The following is a 9,596-nucleotide window of genomic DNA, read 5'->3' on the forward strand; positions in this document are numbered from 1 at the left end:
TTTTTTTTTACATACAATAAGAGTGACTTTAATGTATTTTATGTTTACAACATAGGAATTGCAATTTTAAAAGCAAGAATTCAGAATGTCATTAGTGTAAGCCGTGTTTCATATCAGTGCATTAACAGTTTTTATATTAATGTGGGCAGTTCATATTGAAGTGTAGAAAAATAAATTATAATAATAAAGTGATGGCTACACAGGAGAAGACGAATTGTTTTTACAGCCTGGTAAATTAGAGAGTTGCTGCCTTGGCGTTCCCATGTTAGCTGGACATTCTTATAGCAGCAAATTCCATTTAAAAACTGTAAGAATTCAAGAAGGAAGAACTGATACTCGTGAGCAGGCCCTTCACATGTGGGCACTTCTCTGGAGTTCCCACACTGACAACACCGTTGCTGCTCTAAACCACTTTGGGGATGATTTGGCAGGGAGCTGATGGGCAAGGGAAGCCCAACCATGAGGGCGTCCATGAACGCAGGCTGTGGCCAGGACCCCTGCGCAAACCGTTTCACTTCTCAATCTTGAGTTTGAACTCCACTTTCCCTTCATACGGGTCGTGGGGATTGTCGAAGGTCACGTGCTCTGCCATGACCTTACACACAATGGCGACCTCAGCGTTCCTAGGGACATTGAGGAGCTTCGCGGCCACCAGAGGGTTGCTGTAGTGAGGCTGAAGTGGGAGTGAGGAAAGGACAGGTGTTTCAAAAATCTCTGAAGTTAAGGAGAGAAAACTAAGCAAGGGAAGTGTCAACAGTCAGGTTGGTGCAGAGAAGCAGCTGGTTTGTGTAATACTGGTCGTGACCGAATGCATGCCCTGGAATTTGCTGAGATAACATCCCCTCATGTAAGAATGGAGAGCAACGGTCTGGAGGGGACAGACAATACCAGGAGTAAATTCAACTATAAACTCTTATGATGATGAACACAAAAATGAAACAGGAAAAGCATGTGACGTGGAGGAAAGTCTTTGAAGTGGATATGCAGTTGTTTTAGAGGATCTGGAAAGTAGAAAAATTAGGCTGGGCGCAGTGGCTCATGCCTGTAATCCTAGCACTTTGGGAGGCTGAGGCAGGCTGAGTGCTTCAGCCCAGGAGTTTAAGACCACCCTGGGCAACATACTGAGACCCTTTTCTCTACAAAAAATACAAAAATTAGCTGGGCATGGTGGTGTGTGCCTGTGGTCCCAGCTACTCCGGAGGCTGAAGTGGGAGGATCACTTGAGCCCAGGAGGTTGAGGCTGTAGTGAGCTAAGATTGCAAGATTCTGTCTTGCAGATTTTCTTTTTTTTTTTTTTTTTGAGACGGAGTCTCGCTCTGTCGCCCAGGCTGGAGTGCAGTGGCCGGATCTCAGCTCACTGCAAGCTCCGCCTCCCGGGTTTACGCCATTCTCCTGCCTCAGCCTCCCAAGTAGCTGGGACTACAAGTGCCCGCCACCTCGCCCGGCTAGTTTTTTGTATTTTTTTAGTAGAGATGGGGTTTCACCGTGTTAGCCAGGATGGTCTCGATCTCCTGACCTCGTGATCCGCCCATCTCGGCCTCCCAAAGTGCTGGGATTACAGGCTTGAGCCACCACGCCCGGCCCTGTCTTGCAGATTGCAGAGCAAGATTCTGTCTCCAAAAAAAAAAAAAAAAAAAGTTAGAACAGTTAGAGTTGTATTTTCGTGTTGCATGAAAGGAATGTTTCCAAGTAGATACAAGAACCGGGGCTTGGGAAACATGCAGACTGTTCACGCCTTTGCTTCATTTTTATACATGAAGGTGCTTATTGCTTTCCTTTGGCCAAGTGTGAGAGGACTCAGCAGCTGTGGTGAGGGAAGCGTGAAAGGAAGGAACCTACCTGGGCTTTCTTCCCGTAATAAGGGAAGTAGTGCAGACTGAAGGTGCCGTTGGGAGGGTAGTACTCGACCTGCAGTGGCTGACCGAGCTCGCGGGGCTGGTCCTGGGGAGGAGAGGCCACTGTCTGAGTCAGGTGGGAGCTGGTGTGTGCCCATGTCTGTGTGTTGCATTTGTGTGCATGTGTGCACATGTGCACTGTGTAGGTGCTTGCATAAATGCTTTATTGCATAATTAGCATAAATCAGATGCAATCTTTATACTGAATGCTGAGATCTCAGCAAGGATATGATTTGTTAGCATGCAAAATGCCCAGTGACCCCTCCAATGTGTGCTTCTAACAACTTGAAGTGTTGGCAGGATGATGTAGATGGGTGAAGCTGGGAGTCTGCTTGCTTGTCCACACTCGAGGATGGCCACTGTTCAGTGGCATGTGCTGCTTTGCCACAACTGGGTTACAAGTTGGTGTGAGAGGGACAAGTGAACACGTGTTTTTGTGAGATTGGGGCCCTCTCATTTCAGAAGCAGAGACTTGCTCAGTGGGTAGCTCGGGGTCATCAACAAATAGCTGAAGGGTGCTTTGGATCTGTTAGAATCTCAGGAGCCACGGTGTGGCCCAAATAAATTGAAAAAGGAAAAGCAAATCCCCGTAGCCCACACGGAAAGTGGAGGCTTTGAGGGAAGTGAGGTTCCCTCGGACACCCGAGTGGGAAGGCTCCACACAGTAATGGAACCATGCTGTGAAACCTTTGCCTTTGGGTGTAATGGTGGAAGCAAACCTTAGAAAACATTTCATTTAAAAAATTTAGTTTTAAAAAATGTTGACTTAAAAAGCAATTTTGAAAAAAAGCCTGGAATTAGCCTGAGATCAATGCCAACTCTTAGCAGTCCGTATACTAAACACAAACAACTGTAGCTGCTGGCAAGCTGGAATATTTTTGTAAAGAAGCACATAAAAAGAACATAACTGGTGGATGTACATTGGTCTTTCCACATGGCCACCAAGCATTTTGAAACGTGCTGGTGATATGCTACTCAGATGCGTCTGGAAGCAAAATGATGAGAAAACAGCACTGTGTTTCTCTTGCTGGGTTTTAACCCCCATGGTGGAACTCGCTGTGCTGATGATTCGGTGGTGTTTACATCTGGCTTACTGGGCTGAGGTCGACATTCCTGGAGAGAACCAGGCGGGCCATGCCCAGCGTGAACCAGCACGACTCTGACAAGCTCCTTTCCTGGGGCAGCCCAGCCCGCCGTGCGGCCATACTCACCAGGAAGGCGCAGTCCACTCTGGGGGCCGAGCTGTTGCTGGGGAGGAACTTGACAATCTAGAAGGGAAAAACTTGAGTGTGTCCGCTCCCCACCCCCACTGCCATGTGAGGTGCAGCGGCACCCACCCGTGGAGCTGGGACCTGGCCAGCCCCAGCCTGGGCTTTCTGACCAGGACTGAGAAGGGCCCTTGGTCTGGTTTGCGGCTTCCCTTGGAGGAATCCCCATAGGTGTCACTAACTCATCACTTGGAGCCACAGCCCTCCCCCAACCCACCCATTAGCTGGCCGCTTGGCCCAGGCTTCAGGAGGTGGCTGGCAGGTGGCAGAGCTGGGGCGGGGGTGGTCTTAGCTCTCGAACTATGTCCAGGTCTGTGGTGGAGTGCTGAAACAGAGCACGGGCCGGCCTGCCTCGCGGCAAGGCTGGGTCCGCCCCCTGCCCTGCACAGCCCTTCCGGAAAACTCTCTCTGGTCCACCCGGGGCTTCAGCCCCCTTCCTCACACCTCTTCCCTGGGCTTCTCCAGCCCCAGCCATCCCCTGCTGTGCTCCGAGGGTGGCAGCTGCCATGAGACGGGCACAGTGGCCACCACGCCCTGCTGGGACCCCCGTCACAGCCCCTCCATGCCAGCAGTGCTGAGACCCTGGCTGACAGAGGGACCCGTGAGGTATGGAGGGCACAAGTGTACAGCCTCTTAAGTGGGAAACGAAAACAGCGCAGCTGCCGGGAGGCCCAGCGCAGAGCTGCTGATTGGTCCATGGAGCGGTGGCCCCAAGCCCTCTGCCTGGCCAGGACCTGCCCTGCTCAAGCCTGGCTCAGGGGTCACCTCCCCACACCCCCCGAGGGGCCCCTGGTCCCATGTTGGAAGCCTCTGCTTTAGAAGGTGCTAAATCCCTCCCAGTCCTGATTCCAGAACTTGAGACCCCTTTACCTGGCCCTGGCATCTCTGGCCGCCCTGAAGGGGGCCCTGGCCTCACAGAGACCCCTGTTCAAGTGTTTCCACATGTTTTAGAGGGCCGGCTATGTGCTGGTATCTGATGAGTGGTTTTAAATTTGTGTCTAAGAGCCAAACGGGACAGGTGTGTGCCAAACCAAGGTACAGGGTGATGAGGCCAGAGTCCTTGTCCCCGCTTGGGCAAGCCCCGGTCGGGACACATGTGCTCCTTGTGGTGGGGATGAGTGAGAGGCCCTGACCACAATGTTGTAGTGGCGCAGGAAGGAGACCCTCAGTACTCACCCTGTTCATTTTAATAATAAAACACGGCTTTCCTTCTTCAAAGCCGAAATTGGGATCCGCCAGGCCCGAGCAGTTCTGTAGCATATCTGCCGTGAACTTGCAGGAGAACTTGGTGTGGTTGGGAGCGGGGAAACTCTCCTGGAAGAAGTACTGCTCGGAGGTGCAGTTGATGCTGTCCTCCTGGGCTGCTGGAGAGTAGCCTGCGGATGGACGCACCTGCCAGCCCTGTCCTGCCCTGGTCTTGATGCCCGGCTGCCCCCCGGGAAGGCCTTGAGCCCTGAGTGCCAGTTTCTTATAAAATAAAAAAAGTCGCAGCTGTGGAGACATTTCACACTTTACCTGCTAGGAAGGTGTGCAGAGTCTGTGTGAGGTCTACCCAGGTTCTGTTATCAGAGACGTTGTAGACAATTTCCAGGCCTTTCTCCCCGTAAATATCCGGCCTTAAGGTTACCCCTGGAGAGAGAGACTGTTGTGTTTAGTGTCTCCAAATGCTCACCACTTTAAGCCATCAGTTCTGAAGTGGCTGAGGATACGCCCGAGGCTGTGCCCCAACCCTGGAGCCTCCTCGGAGTAAACTTGTCTGCAGCACAGGAAGGAAGGACCCCCGGGACAGCACGGTTAGAATGTGGCGCGGAGCCCTGCTGGGAGTTGCCCTGGCTCCGCCTGGGGTGTGAGAGGCCCTGAAACCTGGCTGGCTGCTGTGGTGGGGGGTCTGCGGGTGGCTGGCTCTCTCCACTGGGTGCCTGCTCTGTGTTAGGTGATGACTAATCCAGAGGCTGCAACTGGGTTTCTACGTAAAATTGTATTTGAACACACATTTAAAAAGTCTTCACTGGTTTTGGTTAAGAACAAAAGTGGTCTAACAACGTGTTAATCATAAAACTGAGCATCAGGATGCACACAGCAGGGAGTTAAACCCAGAGCTGTCGACTTTCCCGATGTGAACTGTCAAATGTGCATCCTTTGCACACTCTCCTGTTTCTGTGGAAACACAGAAGATGCAGAAACGTGTGCTTGCTTCAGGTCCTTAGGACCAGCCCACCATCCACACGCCACTCGCTTCCCAGTGGCCACGCACGCCACACACTTCCACTTCCCATGCGATTGGGAGCCTCTTTTTCTGTCATTTTGTGTCGACTCACCTCATTCTTTCCATAAATGTGGTTTCATTGTGTGAAGCCTGCAGTTTGCTTAGCTGATCCCCTGTGGATGCTGCTGGCTTTATATTTGAGGCTAGGTGTTGCTGTTCTGTGGATGTTGTTAGAATAACATCTATACATGGTTTAAAATAACCTTCAGCAGGGTCTAAGGGGAAAGGAGGTTCTGCACTTGCTCTGCACACTGACGGGGGCGTCTGTCCTGTGGCCTCTGACAACTCGGATGCCTGTTCCTCTGTTCTTGCACCCTGCTGTTGTGTAGGTGACCAGCGGGCTCTTTTCTGCTGGTCTCCCGGGCATGCTCCTTGGAAACCGTTTCCTGTACATCCTTGCAGAAACATTCCATGTGCATATCCAAGCACAGGAAGTAAGTGGATGGAAAAACTTGTCTCTATAACAAAACCCTTCTGTTTCATAATTAAAACTAAAGCCAAAGTCAGATTTTATAATTTGGGGTCATTTTCCTCATGGAAAGAAACTAAGGGGCCACTTAGGCCTTGGGGTTGCTCTTAAAGCCAGTTCGGGGGCTGGGGGCCGCCCTCGGGGGCACCTGCTGGGGTGTGTGGCTCACCCTGGGGCTGCCGGGCTGGCCTCTCTGGGCTTCATTTCTGAGGAAGGCACGGGTCCTCCTGGGCATCTCCAGAGCCCAGGAGGCGGCAGCCTGGCCTGTCACGCGGCGTGAGGGCAGCATCTCCGGCACTTACCTGGTGACCGTAGCTGGTCTTGGTAGTCGGGCGTGTATGGGTCAACCGTCTGCATCAGCACGTAGAGGCACAGGGCGAAGAGCCCAGTCATCACCACATAGAAGGCCACGTAGTACAGGCTGATCCACACTGCGACATAAGGCAGGCACAAAATTTACCACGTCGGCCATTTTAACACGCACAATTGGGTGGCCTTGAGCGCGTCCATGATGTGGCATGACCATCTTCCCTACCTAGTTCCAGAACATTCTCTTCCCCTAAAACAGAAACCCCGTCCCCATAGACAGTTGCTGCACTCCCCTCCCAGCCCTGCACCACCGGCCACGTTCTGCCTCTGGGTTTGCCTGTCTCGATATCCACATGGGCAGAATCCTGTGACCTGAGGCCCTTGTACCCAGCTGACTTCACTCTAACTGCTGTTTGAGATGTGTCCAAGGCTGCGCCACCATCCCAGCTCCAGCAGGAACCAAGGGCCCTCTGAGAGGGGAGTTCTGGTTCTCCCCATCACAGGAAGGGAAACTGAGGCAGAGAGGTGGGGTCCTGCCCATGGTGACCTGTAGTGCGGCCTAGAAGCGCATGGCCAGCCCTGTTTCCACAAGGACATCAGGAAGAGAAAGGGAGGAAGGGAGGCCCTGGAGATGGTGCTTCTCAGAAGCAGGGGTGTCCACGGGCACTGGCCACTCAGGGTGTGGCTTCATCTCATCTGCTTTTGAGACCCTCCTGTGAGCTTCCTCTCAGAATCAGAGCCTAACGGAGGCCACCGTCCCCGTGGCCATGGGCGGCTCCTGGACACAGGCGGCTCCTGGATGCTGTCTTCGTCTCTGTAAATTCGCTTGTGTGGATCGCAGCAGGCATTTGCATGGAGACACCGCCAGGAAGAGGACGGCTTTGTGTTTGCTACGGCTTTTCTCTTTCTGGGAGGTCTGTAATGAACTGGGCCTCCTCCTCCTCTCCGGTGATGTGACATGGATTCTGCTTAGTGAGCCATTCTCCAGTGACCCAAAACACAGCCAAAGAGCGGGACCACGTCAGAGAGAAGCAAGGGAGAGTGGGGCCAAGAGGCCGGAGCTCTGAGCTGTGATGAGAGGCTGTGGCCTGCAGACCGTGTGTCCTTTTCTGGGGGGCCCCTCCTGTGAGCTGAGACAGCGCAGGTCTCTGAGCCAGGTCACTTCAGCACCGGCTGGGCTCAGGGCTGGGTCTTGCTCACCTGGCATCCACTTCGAGTCCCTCCTTTCCCTGCCGGGCGTCCCTGGTGGCAGCATTCTCGTGTGGCAGGGGCCTGTGGCCACCAGCAGCTTGGCTTCAGTCTCCGGTTTTGGGTTTCCAGCTTCAGCAACGTGGGACCAGTGGTGGTGGAAGGGGTTCTGTTCTCTCGCTGGATCATGCCTGGCACCTCTCTGGTGCTGGCCCTGCAGCTCTCTGCCTCAGTGTTCTCAGGTCACTCCTGATGTGGCTTCTATTTGACTTGGCTGCCTGCCCCCCAGGGACCTACGCCGTGAAGGCAGAGGTCTCCGTTTCCCCGCTGCGGGTCCTGTGGGTCTACCCTGGGGTCTGTGGTGCACAGTGGAGACGTGGGCGGTGCGTGTCTCCCCAGTGGCTGCCAACCCGCTTCATGGCGATTCTCAGCTTCACCAGGTGGCTCAGCCCTGCCTCCTGGCTAAGAGCCCGAGGTTGGCCATGCTGGGCCCAGGCTTGAGTGGGCTGTGCTCCCTGGACTTCCTGGGCCCCCGCATGCACCACGGTGTTCCAGGCACGCTGCAGTGCACAGGGGAGGGGTTGGGAGGTGAGAGTCCCATTCCCGCCAGCTCCCGGGGCCAGCCAGATGCAGCTCACTCTGCCTCTCCCACACCTGCACCTGTCCTCCCATTAGTAAAAATAACGTGTCCTATTCCTTTTGTTTTTGTCATTTCGCTTGAATTGTGTTTTCCCGGGGCCCTAAGACTTTTTTATCCTTAAACGGAGGCCATGTCTACCAACCGAGCAGTGAGACCATTCCAGAAGGTTCTCTGTGGTCCTGCAGCCAGGAGGCGGCACATGGGAGTCTTAGCATCTAGAATGGCTCAGAAGATGGGGCTTCCAAGGGCTGGCCCCCGGCCCAGCCCCCGCCCTCAGCTCCCTCCCCAACCTGGTCTCCTGCTCTGCCGCCCCGCCTGGCCCAGGAGGCCCTTCCGCCTCCACCCCACCCCCGGTCCCTTCCTCTTCAAGAATAGGGTATTTGTTCTACTTCAAATGCACTGTGGCTCCAGTGGGCTCTGGTGCCCTTTGATACCTCGAAGCCTCCAGCGAGGGCTGCGGCCTTCACCAGCACTGCCGTGAGCGTGAGAGGCCTGGCAGTGTGTCGCCAGTGTTCCCACCACGTCTCAGCTACACGTACAGGTGGGACGGGCCTGGGGCTCTGCATTCCCACCTCGGCGCTGGGACCCCCAGAGCCAGGTACCATGGGGACTGAGGAGGGCCCAACCTTCCCTGGGAGCCAGGGCCAGTGCCTGGCCAGACAGTGCAGCTGCATCTGAGGCTCAGGGGTCGCCGGGGGAGGTGGGAGCGGGCAGGTGCTTCCTCCAGACTCTCCCGTGAGGGGTGAGGGCGTTTCCCGGAACGGGTGTGGTAGCCCTGATGTAGATGCAGATGCTTTCACTGCCTGTGTGGCCTTGGAGGCCCAGGCATCTGCTTTCCTCCCAGGAGGGCCAGGCCGCCCGTGCCTCTGCGCAGCCACAGGGACAGGACCCCGCAGGGCGGACCTCACACAAGGCACAGGTGCTACAGGCTGAGGCGGGCCTGGTTTACTCCCCGCCTCCGCATCTGGATGCCAGCGGGTGTCCTGGAAAGGGGCTGGCAGCCGCGTCTCGGCAGAGCCCCTTATTCAGGTTATTGAGTGAAAATCTGTGTGACCAAGGAATCGCCATGGTCACCTTTCACATTCTTTTAAAAATGATTCACTGGAAACATACTTTTAAAATGCTGTTGTCAGGCATATGGCTGGAATTTGGGGCCAGTCTGTGGATGCCCTCCACTGGCATTCTGCAGTCAGGGCTGCAGGTCAACTCAGCCTTCAGGATGCTCTGGGGACCCTCACTTTCCCTGGGAGGCCAGTGAGGCCCTGGCCAAAGCCCATCCACGCCATCCGGACAGCATCTGGGTCTCACTCTCAGGGGCCCTCTGCTCCCCTCCTCCTGAGCTCACCTGGAGGCCACGTTCTCAGAGCAGCCCCCTCCAACCGGCCCACCCCCCTCACGTACCCCACCGGGACAGGGTGCGGCCCAGCATCTGCCCCGTGTCCGGATTCCAGCAGTAGTGCTGGAACTCCTCCATGCGCTGTCCGCACGTCTTCTTCTCCTGCAGCGCCGCCATCGTCCCTGGCCTGGGAGCCTCCTGCCTGCTCCTTGCACCCCTTACGCC

General features: G+C 54.9%; 1 protein-coding gene across 1 annotated transcript; it reads right to left on the reverse strand.

Moving 5' to 3' along the window:
- ATP4B (ATPase H+/K+ transporting subunit beta) lies at nucleotides 1-9,596 on the reverse strand. The gene is made up of 7 exons (XM_010374830.2): nucleotides 9,437-9,596; nucleotides 6,201-6,329; nucleotides 4,679-4,792; nucleotides 4,340-4,539; nucleotides 3,107-3,163; nucleotides 1,840-1,941; nucleotides 1-673 (listed from the first exon to the last, which is right to left on the reverse strand). The coding sequence occupies exons 1-7, from the start codon at nucleotides 9,546-9,548 to the stop codon at nucleotides 512-514; spliced, it is 876 nt and encodes a 291-aa protein (XP_010373132.2). The 5' UTR covers nucleotides 9,549-9,596; the 3' UTR covers nucleotides 1-511.

This window comes from Rhinopithecus roxellana, chromosome 18, assembly GCF_007565055.1.
Source record: "Rhinopithecus roxellana isolate Shanxi Qingling chromosome 18, ASM756505v1, whole genome shotgun sequence".
In the NCBI taxonomy this organism is placed as follows: domain Eukaryota; kingdom Metazoa; phylum Chordata; class Mammalia; order Primates; family Cercopithecidae; genus Rhinopithecus; species Rhinopithecus roxellana.